We start from the raw sequence: 19,786 nt of genomic DNA, 5'->3' as shown, positions 1-19,786 counted from the left end.
ATTTCTAACATTTATGTTCTGCCTATATTAACAATATGCCATGCTAAGCGGATCACAGTAAAACACAACTCAGCAAAATACATAAAACATACATTAACAATTCACATAAACAATCTCTCAATCACTGCGTCACCAGATGCTGAAAAGTTTCATTAAAAAGACAAGTTTTCAATGCCTCGTGAAATGATTTGCAGTCAGATATAGCTCGTAATTCTAATGCCAGGCTATTCCAGAGTAATACTCCGCCAATAGAGATGCAACGCTGCCTTGCAACCTGTGTACTGCCGGGGTTTCAAGATAATGCCTGTCAGCAGACCTTAAAGATCTTTTGGGGCCCTAAACCTTAAAGAGATTAGACAGACATGATGGAGCAGTAACTTGCAATGACTTAAAAATCAGGCTTAAAACCTTAAATGTGACTGTTTGCTCTACTGGCAAACAATGGAGCTGATAAAGCAGAGGTGTTACCTGATCACAGTAAGAAGCCCTCAGGACAAACCTGGTGGCTGAATTTTGTAAACATTGTATTGCTCTCATCTTAGACTTTGATACTCCCAAATAAGAGAGAATTCCTGTAATCAAGCAGAGTCAAAATAAATGCTTGAACGATAGCCCTAAACTCAGATTGCTCAAGTAACAGTCTAAGATGTTCAAAGCTGCTTCAATTTAAAACAGAATCGGTTTTGTCTCTGTTGTCGGCAGCATAAAGAAGAATCGAAGCAAAAGCCCAGATTCCGTACATGGTCCTGAAACTGGATTCGTCAGAACAGATCCACTAGCCGAGGCTCTCTGGAGACCCATAAGGCTTCAGTCTTTGACAAATTAAGAACCAGCGCATTATTGGCTAACCAATTACTTACTGTCAAAGGACAGAGATCAAATCCAGAGCTTCCTTCAGACTTTCAGAAGCCTCAAAATACAAGTGAATGTCACCTGCAAAAGCTTTACAAAATTATCAAACGAATCCAATAGCCGACATAACGGGTGTAAGCAACTATTAGAAAGTGTGGGTGACAAGTCGATAACCATTCCCAATGAACTGCTCCCACCACACTCACGACTAGAGAGGAAGGAAGAAAACCAGTCAAAAACTTTCCCACTTACCCCCAATGACCTAAGCCTAGCAAGCAATACTGAACGGCTCAGCAAATCAGAGGTTCAAATACATGTGGCAATAACAGCGTTTCCTGAATCAATGGACTTTATCAGAAAGTCACTGACTGACACCACTGGAGTCTCAGTGCTAAAGTTCTCTCATAATCCACACTGTAGAATCGCATGAACCTGCGAAAAATCCTTTAGCTGTATAAAAACTATTTTCTTCCAATAACTTACCAAAGGATTCCAGGTTTGACATGGGTTTTATAACTTCCTAAGGTCATCAGATGGCAAACAGGTCTTCTTCATAAATGATGGAACCAAAGATTTGGTCCTTCTCCCCAGCCTCCCCAATATTTTCATCAGTAATGGAATCCGGTGCTCAACCTTGCATTGTTCATTTTATCTTTCAAAAAAGTAACATAAACTTGGGGAGTTGCAGCACCATTGATCTTTTCCCTGTTAGCCGTCTGCAGAAGTCTGTTTACAAACCCAATGAGCTCAAATGGGTGGTTTAAAGATGATTTTTAACTGGGAGGTAAAAAAATTGCCTCCAAGTTAAAAGAAAAAGTTTCTATATTCTTGTCTTAGAGCCTGATAAATAGCCTGATTTTCTAATCTGTTCAACCCTTTGTAAAAACCATTTTTTTTAGCTTTAAACTCCGATATATACCAGAGTATTCGACCATGCCCCAAAATCCTGACAGTGATCTTAATGGGGGCCACTTTCTCAGTTACAGCATTCAACATCTGAACAAAAGAATCAGCAAACGCATTAACTGAATCCCAGCAAATCCCATCCTTGTGGTTATCCCACTCTTTCTTGTAAGATCAAAAGGCCCTCTAGTAAATTTAGATGGGGCTGAGCAAACCTCATATTTCAAAGTTGTTTGAATAAAATAAAATTTAAAAGATACTAAAAGAATTATCAGGCCAAGGTACAGGGTTAATTAAAATATAAATTGCTGACTGCTGACTCGCTAAATAATCCAGAATAAACAACTAATATAAAACGTGTCCAGCCCTATGAGTTGCCCCATATAAAAACTGAGAAATATGAAGAGAGGATAGCAGTACTGATAATCCAAAAATATATCAGTGGGCCTGCTATCCTTATGCATATTAAAATCTCCTAGCACCAATATCTTTTGTGAATGAGCTAGTAGTGACGTAATAGTCAGCAGTCAGACCGATACAGTACAGTGCGCCCCCGAAACTAATGGCGCCCGCAACATGCAAATGCATGTTAATGGCCCTATTAGTTATTCCCGCGTGATACAGAAAATAAAATGTGCAGCCAAGGTTAAGTCTGAGGCCCCAAAAGTAAAAATTAAAAAAAAAAATTAAAAATCTGCCGCGGGTCGGAAGACGGATGCTCAATTTTGCCGGCGTCCATTTTCCGAACCCGTGGCTGTCAGTGGGTTCGAGAACCCACGCCGGTAAAATTGAGCGTCGGCTGTCAAACCTGCTGACAGCCGCCACCTTCTTTTACCGCGGGCCCTCATTTGCATGTTGTTCCCTCCTGAATCGCGCGTGCACAGGAGAGTGGCCTGTGCGCGCGTCGGGAGAGCGGACGCTGGCCGGCTCTCCCGCGACTTTTACTGAATCAGCCTGAGTGAAAGCAAAGAGGGTGGGTGGGCAATAAACCAGCCCTTACAGCCAATCACCATACATGCCTACCAGACTCTCACTACTCTCACCATATTCTATAGAATTACCTGTAGTGGGATAGTAGTCCTATAAAATAAAACCACACCCGCATCCCTTTTATTAGCACCAGCTGTGTGACAAAAAAGTATAACCATCAGGACAGGCAAGATTCAATGTAGCCAAATTGAAATCAGCATGCCAATTTTCAGTCAAAAACAACATATCTAATGACTGATCAGACAAAGCTGATACCCTTCCAAATGCCCCTTTATCGAGAAAATATTGATATATGCCAAGGCTACAGGAGCAGAATTTAAAGCCCCACTAAACTTCCTAACGGGAAAAAAGATTCCCATTGTGGATAAAACAAAACCCAGTACCGGGATATTAAATCCCCCCAACCTTGCTGAAATATTGGACTATACCGCCACCGCCCTCATACAGGGGCGATGCCCTGGCTAGAAAAGCACATGCTAACAAAGAAACACGCGTTAAGCAAAGGGACAGGGCCATTGGCTGCCGCTTCTGGCATCCCGCGGCACTTCCGGCGGTGACGTGGGAGGCGGAGGAGAAAGCGCATTTCATTCCAGGGGACAGGGGAGACGAAGAGGGAATTGCGAAAGTACAAACACGGTTTTAAAACACTGGGCATGAATTATCTGGGAGATTTACAGAGCTCTGAACTGCTGCAAATGACAGCTGAGAGGGGGTGGTTTCCGCACCACTCATACTTCACTAATTCATGGCTTGGTGCTCCCAGTTCATACACATTCTTCACAACGTATGCACACACGCACAAGCAAACCATGCAAGCCAAGGAATATTCTTTCCAGGACATTTTTATGAGGAGGTTGTGAAAGATGAACTTCTTGCCCGTGTAGACTTTTCTTTTTTTTTTTTTTCGGATTCGATTTCCTTGCTCACATCTGCATGCAGGAGCCAGATCCGAGAGCCAAATAATTTTATGGCTGCCCCTACAGCCCTGATTCATAGAGCAAAGCATGTAAAGGTCGCGGCCCGGGATTTCCCAACCACACAGTGCGTGCAAATCAAGGCTTTGGCGCGCTGCCTCTCCAGGATGGCCCTTCATTAGCGTCACGTGCCACGTGATTAACGGCGGTGCCTCCAGTGCCCTGTCCAGCACTCCTCAGCCTAGGAAGGTGGGCTGAGGGCCATTAAGTGACCGCAGCGTGAACAGATGATTCTGATATTAGTCCTTGAGGCCGACTATTCCTGTACAATGTGAACACATCGCCTGGCTGGTTTTTACCATCAGAAAGCCATTTAACAGCCTCTATGCGATGACTTGCTTGTCTACTCATATGATTAAAAACAAAAACAAAACACCATCCTGAAACCCCCGCTCACAAGAGATAGAGGTTTGAGCATGCAACCCTGTAAGTGAACTGCAGCAGAGAAAAAACAAACCAACCCAAAAGAGAACAATGCAGCTATGTAACTTGAGCAGCCAACCCAGGAAACAGAATGAAATTGAAAAGGTGGTCAGACCCATTAGTACTTAACTGTCCATTGACGATTAATCAGATATTCAGGTAGGGGATTTGCATGTCACAGCCCCCTGAACTTCTGCTGGTAATTTTGTAGGAAGTATTACTAAAAAATCAGAGGATTCAAACTCTTAAATTATAGAACTACGACTGGGAGAGGGATTTTTGAGAGAAATGTATTGGAAAACAGTCTTAGGAAGCAACCATCCTAATGAGCAAGGGTATTCAGATATGTGCATACCGAGATCCCAGATTTGAGAGGAGGGATTTCTTAAAGCTTTGCCAGCTCCTTTCTTTCTTTTAAAAGGTTTAGCTTTTGATTTTCCTGCTGACTGTCACTTCCAGGGACGGCAGGGGTGGAGCTGGGATAAGGGGTTTGATGGAGACTTCTGAGGTTTCTTCGCACCTTGAAAGGGAAGTTTATTTGGGGGCTTTGTTAGCTTCAAATAACTTGGCTTGCGATTGTTAAGGCAAACTGGGTTATTTGATTGGCATAGTTTAGGGTAGTAATGAGCTGATTAACATGCTTTGCATGCTAATAAGCTCATTATAACATTGACGATGCTAGAAACAGAATAACACAAGGTATTTCAAATACCTCATGTTATCCCTGCGTTAGGCCATTTACCGCATGATTAGAAAGAATTTACTATGTGGTAAATGGCTTAACATGGCTTTGTAAATGACAGCTTAAGTTTGTAGCTAAGGAAAGTTACAAGAAGCATCAGTTATGCCCTCTAAATCTATGTTCAAGCACCTCTACCCCCCCCCCCCAAAAAAAAAATAAAAAGCCATAGGTGCCACCTAAGTTCCATGAATCAGGTAGGTAGACAAACAGAACATCTGTTTCTGCTTCCCCACATCCAAAGATGAGTCCCATGTAAGCTTTGGGTACTATCAGTACTTCTGGATAATTCTTATGTTGCTCCAATGAAAGATGCCACAACCTGCGAAGAGTCACGTTTCCCACACCTCTGGACCTACCCATCGTTGCCGAGAATATGACAATCCCCAGGACATTCATGCCTTCGCTGGTGCCCGGCTCAGATCTGAGGATAACGGACGGAGGTGGGGTGATGTCCAGAGAAAAGTTCTGGATATTCGATCCATTTTCGTCCTGGATCCCATAGATGACGATCCGATGACTGCTGCTGTCAGATGACGAGGGCTTGCTGGGATTAACAATGGGGATATTCTTGGTCCGGTACTGCCAAAATAAGGAATATACAACCAGTAAGACAAAGCGATCTGAAAATCGCATCACACTCTACGATGCTCTTGCTCAGCAGTGCATTCGTTGATTGCATTTTCCCACAAAGTACACCAGGAACCATACGGAAGATACCATTTGTGTTGGGAGGAAACTTAGTAACAATGTGGGTAGGTTGCTCCCCCATACTTGACAGTGCACATGGTAAGCTCCTCTGATATAAATACTCTGACCACCATTTTAATGTGTGGATTTTTCAGTTACCCTTCTTCCAGGTTGTTCCCTGTTTTCTTGCGTTAAAGGAGTAATGATGGGACCTAGGACAGATAAGGAGTCAGAGAGCTTTCCTTTATTTTTGTGGAACCAATTTTCAGGACATTCCTTAGCAGAGCAAGGGTTTTTTCCACCTGCCTGGGCTCATGCATTTTCCCCTCTTTTTTTGTAAAAACACCATTTTATGTTTTTAATGGGTTTCCTATTTAAGGGGAGAGAAGAAACCTGGGAACATCTGCATCCAAGAAGAGGGAATAATTTACAATCATCCAGAGGAGAAGAGAAAGGAGTCAGCGTGAACCCCTTTAGGGCTCAATTACATCTTTTGGAGATTTTGGGGAGAAGAAAAGTAGCAACAGTATCAGTCTGGTACTTGGAGGAGAATGTGAGTTCCTTGTGGCGAGGTAGGAAATGAGACTTTGTGTTTAAATTAGATTATAATATTCTACTCAATAGCTACATGAGAGGGAAGTTTCCACCTTGAGAGAGGAGAGCAAAGATTCATTTCAAGAATTTGAATAATTAGCTTCTACATCCCTAATAAATTAAATTATTAAAGAAGTCACAAGTTTATTTCAAAACCTTGAATGTAACATCTCTAAATGAAGATAAAACTGTAAGGAACATTTCATCATTGCTCAACAATTCAGTAAAAGTAATGTTGGGAACCAGACCAGTTTCTAGTGAGGTTTTTTTTTACTGGTTAATGAACTGAGCACTCATCACTGCTGTATACAAGGACTCTATTCTGAGGATTTAATCAATAGCAAATGCAAAAATGGCCTAGAAGATTTATCTTACCCCCGCTCAGGGAATCTTGGAGATTAATGTGATTTAACATCAAGGGCAAGACTTCCCTTGGGTAAATCCACGCTGACTGTGTTCCATTAAACCCTGTTTTCCTATATGCTCTGTGATTTTGGTCTTGAGAATAGTTTCCACTATTTTTCCCAGCACTGAAGTCAGGTTCACAGGTCTATAGTTTCCTGGATCGCCCCTGGAGCCCTTTTTACATATTGGGGTGTAAATACCTGCTCTTTAAATAGTGAGTATGCTTGCTTTGCAGAATCCCCTATGAAAAAAGCCATGAGGTGGCTGTGCAGTTGATTTCCAAGGTACAACGTATCTTTTATGGTAGCTTTACTTGTATACGTATGTGTGTGGTAGGGGAGCCTTTTGTTAGATGAGACAGGGCCTGCTGTGTGACTCTAAACTGCCAGAAAAGGTAGCAGTGTAACTAAAGAGTTCATTTTATCAGTGTATAAAGGCGATCTTATATGGAAGCAGTAGTAAACCCAGTCCAGTATTATTTTCTGTATTGTGAGTTAAAGTGAAATAAATGCAGTCATTGGCAGACGTCTATTTTTAAGCAGAAGATTCCTCCTATGAGTCAGGTAAAGGAAGGTGATCTTATTTCATTTTGATAAAGTGAGACTGGCTTTATTATTAGACTTTGAGAATCAAGAAGGACCCTGTGGGACTGAACATTGCTAAAGCAAACCCCAAATTACCTTCATCTCTCCCCATCCGACTTAATATCATGGCGATATTAAGTCGGAGGTCCCGAAGGGTAAAAAAAGTAAAAAGAAAAAAAAATTCGAAGTAGGCCCACGGCTCGCAGATTGGAAACCGGACGCTCAATTTTGCCGGCGTCCGGTTTCCGAACCCGTGGCTGTCAGTGGGCTCGAGAACCGACGCTGGCAAAATTGAGCGTCGGCTGTCAAACTCGCTGACAGCCACCGCTCCTGTCCCTAAAGAGGTGCTAGGGATGCGCTAGTGGCCCTAGCGCCTCTTTTTACCTGTTTTTACTGCCGGGCCTAATTTGCATACTGTATCGCACGCACAGGAGAGTGGCCCATGCGTTCGCCCGCTCTCCCGCGGACTTTACTGTATCGGCCCACTCATGAGGAGCTGAGCCTCTAAGAAAATGGCTGCATCCAGATAAGTAACACCTTCCTTACCTTAGCTACCGCACTACGGAGAATCGCCAGTTATTATTCTTCTAACGCCCCTGCAGCTGCTTTAAAGTTGGGAGTTACCCATTCCCCAAAGCCAAGCTAAAGCTCCACCCAGGATTTAGGCATCTCCAGTGTGGGCAAAGCTTCCTGAATAATCACAGAACTGTGACAAAAGTCCACGAAATCTAGTGAGAATGGCAGTGCCCTCCGTTACAGCTGGGGATGTCTGGATTATAGGTGAAGTGATTATAGATGAACCTATTTCGTGCCTAAATGTAAACCGTTGTGATGGTGCATTACTAAACGACGGTATAGAAAAGTTTTTAAATAAATAAATAAATAAATAAATAAGTCTTGGATTTGCTTCAGTCCCCGAGCCATTAGAAATGTCTTTCTGCTTGTCCGACCAACAATCTCCTCCCATGCTGGTTTCTGAGTGCCTGTACATAAGAGAAGTGCCCGAGCTCACCTGCTTAAACGTAGCTTCGACGAGGTTTGCTGGAAACATATTCCTTAAAAAAAAAGAGGAAGAAAGAAAGAAAAAAAAAAAAAGAAAATGGAACGATTTGTCAAGCATAAAGTATTTCCTCCCGCGCCTGCCAGGAAATGTGTGGGACTGGAACCAGCAGCCCTCTGGTCTAGACTGGGACAGCAGCTTTAAAGATTATCACAGAAGGGGCCTCCTGCTCCATGAGCTGCTGGACCCTCTCACAGGGGAGGGCACAGACTTTTTTTTCCCCCATTTTTTGGTTTGTTTTGTTACTTTGCAATGTATAAACTTCCAAATAAAGAGGGAGAAGGGAAGAACTCCAAACTGTTACAACAAAAAGGAGACACAATATTGCACTTGTTTTAAAATCTAACATATTTCTAAAGCAAACGTTTGTAGACAAGGCAATGAACAAAAAGCCCAACAACAACAAAAAAAGGCTTAAAATTGGAAGGCAAGAAGAAATAACCCCTTATCATTATTAAACAAAACTAAGCCAAGTTAATAATCAGAGCCCTCCTAAAACCATTCACGAGAGGCCAGCGTTCTCTTCTGGCAGGGCGGCAGCGCAGTGATACAACTCAGCAAATAAGCAGCAGGGAGCCACTAAATCTTAGCCTTGTCTGTGGGGAAAGGCCACGTCAGGGCTTGACTACAAGTAACAGGAATCATAAATAAATCCCTCTTATACCGAGGCAGCAGCCAAGGCAGGGGGCTCAGGAGAGAAGTAATTTGTTACCTGTCCTAGCTCAGGGGTGGCCAGCTCCAGTCCTCAAGAGCCACAAACAGACCTGGTTTGCAGGAGAACCATAATGAATATATTTGCATACATTATGGAGGCAGTGCATGCAGATCTCGCTCATGCATTTTCATTGTGGATATCCTGGAAATCAGGCCTGCGTGTGCTTCTTGAGGACCAGAGCTGTCATGGCGCCTGTCATGGATGTATTACTGCAACTCTGCGATTGCTGTGTCTCGGGTACGAGGTATTCATGGGGCACTCTAACGGACTGGGAGTTACGGCAGCCCAGCTGAACCTAATGGACAACACCAGGGCTGGATGCAGAATTACCTGCAGCTCGGCGCTCCCCTCAGAGTCTGTGATCTGCTGAGTAAAATCAGCAAAAACCAGAAACCCTGATTATAGTGCACTGTCACAGTACTCCTGGGGGAAGTCTGCACCAAAATCTTACACATTTTTCAACTTTCAGTTCGAACCTTTTCTGTTTAGAAGTTTAGAGAGTGATTAAATTGTATTAATTTGATAAAGACAGAATGCAGAATTTTGCAGAAATTTAAAATATTGAGCCCAGTATTCAAAAGTCCTAGTTTCTTGACTTTAAAAGTTAGGCACCTGGACTTTTGAACTTACAAATGTTCACGGCCTCAGTACCTGAATTTAGGAATATTAAAACATAAGGAGGTTAATATTCAAAGACAGTTATCTGGATAAACCTTTGAGTTATGCGGATAAAAGCTGAGTTTTGAATATCGACAGCAACTACCCGGCAAACTTTTACCCACCAGTTTTATTTCTGCTGCTGGTAAGCTGTCACGGCCTTGTTAAACATTCTCAGAGGCCTGGCAATTCATATTTAATGCCGTCCTGTCTGTTCTTCACTCCATGGAACGGGAGAGTGCAGGACGTTAAGCAGGGCAGGCCCATGGGGGCAGTGCCGGGCCAGGGGCCTCTAACTGCAAGGGGGGGGGGGGAAGGTTGCCAGAGTGCATTGATGGGGGATACTGGCACGACTTGATACCTGGATTGGGGAGGGAGAGAGCAGACTAGGAGTGGTGAGCACGAGGACTTGCCATCCCCTAAGGATGTTACGCGTGCACTTACCGAATTAAATCTAGCAGTGCGTCAGCGGAGCTCATGATTGGTTTGCCACTCTGCTCTGGGTTCTCCTTCTGGGCAGCTCCCCCGGGGTGGATCACGGAGACCATCACAATGCCAACGATCACTGCCACAAAGGTTGTCCAAAGGTAGTAAGTGAGGGTGAGGATACCCAAACGGCTCGAGGTCTTGGCGTCAAGAGCTGCCAGCCCGGACATTAAACTGTTCAGAGAGAGGAAAATAAAAACAGAAAACACCATTTATAATTTCAGATGGCATTCAAGTGAAAGCTTTCATCCTCCACAAAAAAAACCAACATATAAAAACCTCCAAAATGCAGAGAGCGCCATTCTTTGGCCACCACATATTCTTCTTTTGGTCTGTAAAATTTGGGGGCTTAATATCTTGAGTTGCAAAAAAATGAGAAAATGTCCGTAATTTAGTGTAAGGTGGGAAAATGGCACACAAGAAACCCAGGGGGCCGAGGCTCAGTGGTTTGTGATCAACTGGGGACAGCCAGTGCCGCTGCGACCACTCTCTTCCAAGCTGGGCTACTGCATTTGATCCCGGGACCCACTGCAGTTAGAGAATATAAGAATAAACTTTAGGTAATGAGAAAGCACAACATAAAACCACAGAATAAATGTCAGCAAAGGATATTACAGGAATTTGCTTTGAAATAAACCAACAGAGTAAGCAAGATTTAGCTAGAGGGGAAAAAAGAGTAAAGTAACCCATAGTAAGTGCCGGAAAACATTCGCCCAACAGTCTGTGCTTGTGACTTTACTCCAGCCGTGACCCGAGTACCGAGTCAAAGTTCAAACATCGATTCTGGGAAGTGGTGGTGGTGGTGGTCCCGGGATTCAGACTTAAACCTGCTGAAGTGAGTGACTGAAGTCCCCGGCTGCCTCCTGGCGCTGAATTTGCAAGTCTTTTTCCTTGCTTGTCTGTGTCCAGAGACTGTTGGGGCCACTTGACTTCTAGTCCTTCCCACAGGGTAAGTTTATCACTGAACTCCACTCTTTAATCTTACTGAAACCCAGTCAGGCTCACAGTAAAAATATATATATATATATATATATAGTCTCTCAATGCAGCGAGTTCCTAACAGAAAGTGTGCCAGGAGGGGTGTGCGCCCCGATTACCAAACTCCAGTACTGCTGGGAGCAAGTTCTCTCCTCTCTCCTGTTACCTCTGCTCTTTCACAGGTGACTTTTGAAAGGAGTTACCCATGTAAATGTAACAATACTGTCACAGCAGGTTTTAAAAGCCATTTACCCGCGTTAAGTGCACTTAAACAGGTAAAAATGATTGACAATTCAATGGGGTATATTGTAGCAATTTTCATAGAAACATGACGGCAGAAAAAGACCTTATGGCCCATCCAGTCTGCCCATCCGTCCAATTTATGTAGTCTTACAATCCCCATCACTTCCTCAGAGATCCCCTCTGTTTATCCCACACTTTCTTGAATTCAGATACTGGTTTTGTGTCCATCACTTCCAATGAGAGGCTGTTCCAGGCATCCACAACCCTCTCTGTAAAGAAATATTTCCTAAGATCACTCCTGAGCCTACCCCCTTTCACCCTCATCCCATGACCCCTCGTTCTAGAGCTTCCTTTCCACTGAAAGAGGCTCATCTCCTGTGCATGGAAACCTTGGAGATGTGTGAATGTTTCTATCAGATCTCGCCTTTCCTCTAGGGTGTGCATGTTTAGAAGATCTTTAAGTCTATCCCATATGCTTTAGAATGAAGACCACCGACCACTTTAGTAGCCCCCTCTGGACCGACTCCGTCCTGTTTATATCCTTTTGAAGGTGCGGTCTCCACAATTGTACAGAATATTCCTAGTGAGGTCTCACCAGGGACCTATACAGGGGCAGTATCACCTCCCTTTTTCTGCTGATCAGTCCTCTCCCCGTGCAGCCAAGCAGCTTTCTGGCTTTTACTGTCGCTTTATCCACCTGTTTGGCCACCTTAAGATCATCAGATATAATCACTCCCAGATCCTGCTCTTCTTTCATGCTTAGAAGAATTTCTCCTCCAATAATCTACCTCTTCCTTGGGAATTTGCAGTCTAAATGCATTACTCTGCACTTTTTAGTATTACATTTTAGCTGCCAATCTTCAGACCATTCCTCAAGTTTTGCTAGATTCCTCCTCATGTTTTCCACTCCTTCCTAGCCGTCCGCCCTGTTACAGATTTTGGTATCGTCAGCAAAAAGACAAAAAACTTTCCCAACAGCCCTTCTGTTATGTCACTCAGGAAAATGCTGAAAAGAACTGGAAATCCCTGCAGGACACCACTAGTAACCCCCCCCCTCCCTCTTCTCAGAGTAAACTCAATTAATCACTGCCCTCTGTCGCCTCCTCCTCAGCCAGTTTCTAACCCAGTTGCTCACTTTAAGATCCATACCAAGGGCATTTCATTTATTCATAAATCTGTGCAGAACCATGTCAAAGGCCCTGCTGAAATCCAAGCGCACTACATCTAGCGCTCTCTCTTGATCCAACCCAACCAAAGCACTTGATCAGATTTGTCTGACGAGATTTACCCCTGGTAACGCCAGGCTGCCTCGGGTCTTGCAATCCATGGATTCCAAAAATTGCACCATCCTCTGTTTTAGCAACAATTCCATTAGTTTGCTTACTACAGAGGTCAGATTGGCTGGCCTATAATTCCCAGCCTCCTCCTTACTTCCACTTTTCTGAATAGGAACCACATTTGCCCTTTTCCAGTCCTCCTGAACTACTACGGACTCTAAAGAAGCACTGAAAAGGTCACCAGCGGAGCTGCCAGGACATCTCCAAGTTCCCTTAGTACCCTTGGATGTCTCCCATCAGCCCCATTGCTGTTGGAGGACTCTTGGGCCGAGGCAGAGTTGGCACAACCCACAGGGAGCCCTGCAGCTCCCCACCATCGGCAGGCAGAGCTGGCTAGAGCAGAGATCCCACTGGAGCTTCGCCAGTGCCAGCTCACGATCCCCTTAGGTTGAGCCTCTGTGAAGGAGAAGATCCGTAGTGATGAAAGCGCTGCAGGCCAGCAGAGAGAAGGAAGCAGAGTCAGGGTCCCCCTTACAGACTTAGTTCTTGTCTTTCAACAAACTCCTGTTGTAGTGTAAACTCAAGGGGGAAGGAACTTCAGGGTTTGTTTTAACTGAATGCCACTGCAACGGAAAGTATCATAGTAGGCACGAACTTGTACACATTTCGAATACTGATTATTTATAGAAATTATATAGGGCACCATAGGCGTCCCTACTAAGGGTTAGCCTTGTAGAAGGGCTATGCATTAGCAAAGAAGAGAGGAACGTTCCATCTACGCCACAGCGCCCCCTATGGGAGGCTTCCTGTATCTACATAAGTCAGAGACCCCTAGAGGAGTTGTGGATTTTTGAGTTGAAAGCCTAATGGACGTTTTTCAGTTCTGTTTTTTTCAGAGAAATCCTAGGCCTAGTTCAGTGGGATATGGATTTGTGGAGATTTAAGAGACTTTCTGGTTAATTGTCCAAGCTGAAAAGCCCTAGCCTGCGTGGCCTCTCATCATAGGCGAGATATTCCATCCCCTTTATCATTTTTTGTTGTCCTCTTCTGCTCCTTTTCTAGTTCTGCTGTGTCTTTCTCGAAATGGAGCAACCATAGCTCAATACAGAGGCAACCTGATGTTTTCTGTTTTATTCTCCATTTCTTTTCAGATCATTCCTAGCATTCTATTTGCTTTTTTTGACCATTGCTATGCACTTAAGTCGAGGATTTCAAGGTATTGTCCACAAGGACTCCAAGGACCTTTTCCTGGGTAGAGACTCCCAATATAGAACCCAGCATTGTGTACCTGTAGTTGGGAATATTTTTCCCTATGTGCATCAATTTGCAATTTTCTACATTAAATTTAATCTGCCATTCAGTTGCCCAGCCCTCTAATCTCACAAGGTCCTTTTGCAGTTCCTACTAACCACTGTTGCTTTAACACATTTGAATAATTTTGTGTCATTTGCAAAGTTGATTACCTCACTCTTCCCTTTTCCAGATCATTTATGAATATATTAAACAGCACAAGTCCCAGTGCCAATTGCTTAGGTACTTCATTAATGGCCTTTCTCCATATGGAAAACCAAACATTTAGTCTTACCCTCTGTTTCCATCCACAACAGGACATTGCCTCCTATCCCATGACTTTTTAATTTCCTGAAGAGCCTCTCAAAGGTTACTTTGTCAAATACCTTCTGAAAATCCAGACACCTTACATTAACCAGCTCACTTTTACCTAGATGTTTATTTACACCTTCAAAAAAATCTAAAAGATTGGTAAGACCAGACTTCCCCTTGCTAAAAGCACATTGACTCTTCCTCATTAAGTCATGCCTATCTATACGGTCAGTGATTTTGTTTTTAAGGATGGCTTCTACCATTTTGCCTGACACTGGCAGCAAGCTCACTACTCTATAGTTTCCCAGAACTCCCCAGAAGCCTTTTTTTAAAAATCAGCATCACATTGGCCACATTACAGTCTTCAGGAATCGTGGCTGTTTTAAATAGGTTACATATTACTAGTAACAGGTTAGCAGTTTAATTACCATTTTGGAAGCCCATATTAATGAGCAGCTTTTCGGGGGTTACGTGTGTAACCCCCGAAAAGATGCCCCTTCCACCCCCTGCGTGCACCGAGCCTATCTTGCATAGGCTCGGCGGCGCGTGCAAGCCCCGGGACGCACGTGAGTCCCGGGGCTTTCCTGGGGGGCATGTCGGGGGCGTGTCGCGGCTGGCACGTCATCGGGGGGCGTTCCAGGGGCAGGGCCACGACGTGGTTCCAGCCCAGGAGCATTCCGGGGCCGGGGCCAGGGCCGCGGCCTCCGGACCAGCCCCCGAACCGGAACATGGAGCGCCAGCAGCTGGCCGGCACGCGCAAGTTACGCCTGCCTCGGGCAGGCGTAACTTGTAAAATAAAGGTACGGGGGAATTAGTTAGGGCTGGGGAGTGGGTTAGATAGGGGAAAGGAGGGGAAGGTGGGAGGGAACAGAGGATGGCTGCGTGGCTCGGCGTGCGCAGGCTGCCGATTTTGCATAGCCTTGTGCATGCTGATCCTGTATTTTATAATATGCACGCGGTAGCGCACGCATGTTATAAAATCGGGAGTAGATTTGTTCGCACCGGGTTGTGCGAACAAATCTACCCCTAAATGCATTCCATGCATTAAACAAAATCGAAGGAAGACCAAACTGCCAGCGTAGGTTAATTGTGAGATAAAGGAAGCAATTAAAGCTAAAAGGGCATTGTTCAAAAAATTGAAAGCAGACCCAAATGATAAAAATAAGCAAGAACATAAATACTGGAATGTTAAATGTAAAATAGTAGTAAGGCCAAGAGAGGCTTTGAAAAAAGCTTGCCAGTCAGGCAGTGAGCTGAGCCACTAAATGACTAAGAGCAAAAGGGTGCTCAGAGAGGACAAGGAAACAGCAGAAAAAGTGAATGAATTCTTTGCCTTGGTTTTTATGGAGAAGGAGGTAATGAACATATCCATTCCTGAAACATTCATTAATGGTGGAGAACTAAAACAAATATCTGTGACAATAAAAGATGTAATAGATCAGATTGATAAACTAAAGAGTAGCAAATCACTGAGACTGGATGGCATCTATCCTAGAGTTAAAAAAAACAAAAAAAAACCCTAAAACTTTTAAAAATAATATTTATACCTAATGCAAACTTTTAACCCTTGCAATGACTCCTTTTAGTTTTTTTCTAACTAATTTCCTCATTCTATCACAGACTTCCTTTACAAAGTTATATGCTACTGAAGAGGCTTTACTTAATGTCCTCCCTCCCGTACTTAAATCAAATTTTATTGCAATATGATCGCTATTGCTTAGTGGCCCCTCCACAGCAACTCCTCACAAAGACCAGAAGCTGTGGGGGGATAGAGAATAGTTGACAACATCTCCAAGTAGTTGCAAATGAAGGCTCATGGCCTCAGATCCCAGTCTTGGGCCTGAGCTAGAAGGTCGAAGGAGGAAGAGGAGGAAATTGCAGAGTCAATAAACAAAAATTGAATTTACCAGCTCAGCTAACAAACTGCTTCCCCCAGTGGCACAAGGACCATCACATGCAGAATCTACTCTGGATGTTGAGGGGACGAGACAGACCTCCCTGCTAGTGCAATCCTTCCCGCCAGAGCCATAGCTGTTCTCACAGTCTCGAAAGGAAAGGCTAGCATGATAAATTCAGAAAGTCCCGGAGAGGGAAGCAGCGAGGTCTAAGGACTTTCTTAATGATAGTCATCACCTCCTCAAAAAGGTGCCAGATCATCCCAGATAAGAATATCATCGGATCTTTCAGATATTCCACCCAGAGGGGAAGGCAGCCTACCCGGCTTAAATAATTCAAAGTGAAGATGTCCTAATTCTAGCAAGGCCTTCTCAGAACCCCGTACTCCATCTGATTCCCATTTCTCCCTCTGCCTCCCTACCAGGATATTCTTTTTAAGCACAATATAAAAATGCTCACTCATAGAGTTATGCTGTTTTATTACCTTCTCCAGTGGGGACACTTTATGTCTGCTATAAACTGAGCCCTCTGCTGCTGCCAGGACATGTCTCACGTTTTAAAACAAAGTGCATTCAGAAGACAGGATTACTCCTTCAGCTCTTCAAATAATTTCAGCGAAGTCTCAGACAGTAACCGAGTGGGAGTCTGTATTACATCTTCTTTCCAGTATCTAAAACGCTCCATGAGTTCAGAAAACCCTTTCTGATTCCACATCAGGTTCTGTAAAATCACAGCAGTATCACAACCACAGTGAATACAATTTGAAAATGTTTAAATAAGAGTTTTAAAAATGACACTGGACTTTTTTTCTTTTAAAATATTTTTAATTAAATAAAACTACTTAATGGAACAGGGATTATAACTTCTGGAAGAGCGGGGATATTTTCTAGCTGGGACTGCTGGGGAGCTGTCTGGGTTGGGGCTGCTGATTGTGTCTCTCTCTCTCTCTCACTTCTCCAGGTATTTAAAGAGCTCCAGAAGCTGCAGGTGGCAACCAAGAGGCTGCACCGAAAAACACTGCCCATTAGGTGGTGTTCAAGGCATTGGTCGCTTTGCATTTATATCAGCTGTAATGAAGCTTTTTGCTCTTAATGGGCTTTTATAGGGTGGGAAAGATATACTGGAGGATGGTGGAGGGTTGGAGGGAGTCTGGAACCCCCTGGGGGGCGGGGATGTTGTTTCTCAACCCCTTGATGAGAGAAGGCTGAGCTGGGTTTGTTTAGGTTCTGTCACATCCTCTGTGAGAAAGGTGGGTAATAAGAGTGTTTCACCCCAATGCTTTTGTGAGAGAGGAGGATGATTGTCCGCGCACAGTTTCCCAGTTTCTTAACACACTTGCTAAAAATATTGCTTAACTCCCAGTGCAGTAAGGTATGCCAATGCACCAGGAGTTAATAAAGGAGCACAAACCCGAAAACGTGTGCTAAAAAAAGGCTTAGTCTGTATAAAGGCATGATTTGTGCACATGAACAATGTTTTCTGCACATGCACTATGACTTACGCTCATAAAATCCCCACTAGATGTTCCTGGCACTTCCACTCATAGACTAACATTAGACTTGGAAACGTAACGTCACCTTGGACTAGGAATTAGCTTTCTAGCACTAAGAAAACACGAGGTAAGCCTGTGCACCTCTCTGCACTGGGGGGGAATAGCTATAGCTAATGCCTATTAGCATGGGATTTGCATGAGAGGGAGCTTAACCTGTAAACATATTGTTGTGTGCATAAAACTCCTTGTTGCGTCGGCAGTAAAGTTTGCACATAAAAAAATGTGCACATCACTGCCGAATGCAACTTATTAAATCAGTCCCTATAAGAGAGAGGGGCTGGGATAGGGAAGGGGGAGGGGGGAAATCTGGGTGGATTTTGTCTTAGGTATTTTGTAATAGGAGAATTTTTATGTAATTGAGAGTAGATTATACATTTTTTTATTGTGGTTTTGTAATTCTGTAACTTTATTGTATGTTATCATTTTTATTTTCAGAAGTCACTGAGTCTCTGTGAGAAGAGCAGGGTATAAATTACAAATAGCAATAATAATTATATTGTATCTGACTGTCATGTAACCTTTTTTTTTTAATTAAAGCTTTCTAAATAAGTCACAACAAGCCATACCCTACAGCATGAGCCCAGTCTCACTGAATTCCCAGACACTCCCCTAGAGATCAGTAAAGACTACAGAAAGCCATGCAACCCACTGGGGCATTCCATGAAGTTAGCGAGTAGCCATTTAAAACAAATAGAAGAACATTCTTTTTCACATAATGCACAATTAAGCTCTGCAATTCATCGCCAGAGGATATGGCTAAAACAGTCAGTATAGCTGGATTTAAAAAAAAGTTTGGACAAGTTCCTGGAGGAGAAGTCCACCCACTTTTATTAACCAAGCAGACTTAGCAAATAGCTACTTCTTATTACCCATATTAGTAGCAAAGGATTTATTTAATGTTTGGGTACGAGCCAGGTGATTGTAACCTGGATTGGCCACTGTTGGAAACAAGATGCTAGGCTTGATGGACCCTCGGTGTGACCCAGTATTGACATTACTTATCTTCTTATGGACTCAGTACGCAGCCTAGATAAAAAAAAAAAAAAGAAAAAAATCCCATTAAGCATCTCCCTGGTTGTCATTCCATTGATTTGTCCTTGTTCAGGCAGTCTATGGCAATTAGGGATGTGCGTGAGAAAAACCTTCATTTGGTTCTGCACTAAAATGCAGACGTGAAATGACATTTGGTTGTTTCTGTGGGTCATTTTGACAGGAAAACAACACAAAATAAAAAAAAACAACCCACATGCTGTGATTCCTGTCGTTTAAAAAAGAAGACAGCACATAATTAACGGCCTAAACGACTGTCTCTTTGCAAAGTTATGCACATGGAGTCAGAGCCTTTACCTCTGCACTTATCTACCCTCTCTGGCGCAGCCTCTTCCCCTGACGAGGATCACCCGAGGCCCCAGTCACTGATAATGGACCAGTTCAGGGCCCAACCATTTTCAGACTTTCTTAGCGCCTTGCGATGACAAGCCCGAATTTTCCCCAAGAGAAAGGACTGGCAGACAGCGTGCCAGCCACTGTAAAAAGGTTCCCATCTCAACCAGATCCCTATATTCCACTTTGAAGTTTATTGCACTGAGAGCCAACAAAACCTAGAAGGATCAGATGAGCTAAGGTCTCCATGGGCTGAACTACTGGCGACACTGGTGCCGCCATGGCCTGATTTCACAGTCGCGCGACAAAATGACACAAAAGCTGAAGGCAGCCCTGAGACGTTCTGCGACAAATGTCATTGCTACGGGCTGTCGTGCCAGGACGCGTGGCCTGCCCGACAACAGATGGTGAGAAGCTTTGAGACAGGACAACGTGGCGCACTGATTTCCTGCTCCACATCTCAGAGGGCTGACTGGTCAGGCGTCATTGGCAGCAAATTCGGATGGAGTAGGTCCTGCGGTGGTCTAGGACACTGTGCCCAAACCCTCCGAGCTCCTGGGAGCCCGCTCAAAGCGGCAACCTGCAGAAAGTTGTGACCGCCAGATCAGGCTGAACAGTGAAACCTATCCTTAGACTGGATTTATAGTCTGGAAACGGACTGGCAGGGCAGAATAATCCCCGTCTGCTTCAGGGGAGGGTTATTCGTTGCCCCTAGGGTTGTTCAGAAATGCTCATTTGTTTTCTAGCACGTGAAAGCGCTCACAACAGAAGAGGGAGAGGATG

At 43.9% G+C, this 19,786-nt stretch overlaps 1 protein-coding gene across 1 annotated transcript in view; it reads right to left on the bottom strand.

Moving 5' to 3' along the window:
- Window positions 1-19,786, bottom strand: part of SLC1A7 (solute carrier family 1 member 7) — a 48,964-nt gene that overhangs the window by 23,196 nt on the left and 5,982 nt on the right. Inside the window, exons 3-5 of the mRNA XM_029618385.1 lie at window positions 10,031-10,246; window positions 8,167-8,209; window positions 5,241-5,463 (exon numbers count right to left, since the gene is read on the bottom strand). Of these exons, the coding sequence (XP_029474245.1) occupies window positions 5,241-5,463; window positions 8,167-8,209; window positions 10,031-10,246 (482 nt within the window). The remainder of the gene's footprint in view (window positions 1-5,240; window positions 5,464-8,166; window positions 8,210-10,030; window positions 10,247-19,786) is intronic.

Source organism: Rhinatrema bivittatum, chromosome 10, assembly GCF_901001135.1.
Source record: "Rhinatrema bivittatum chromosome 10, aRhiBiv1.1, whole genome shotgun sequence".
NCBI classification, from domain to species: Eukaryota; Metazoa; Chordata; class Amphibia; order Gymnophiona; family Rhinatrematidae; genus Rhinatrema; species Rhinatrema bivittatum.
This window is presented reverse-complemented; position numbering and strand designations above follow the sequence as displayed.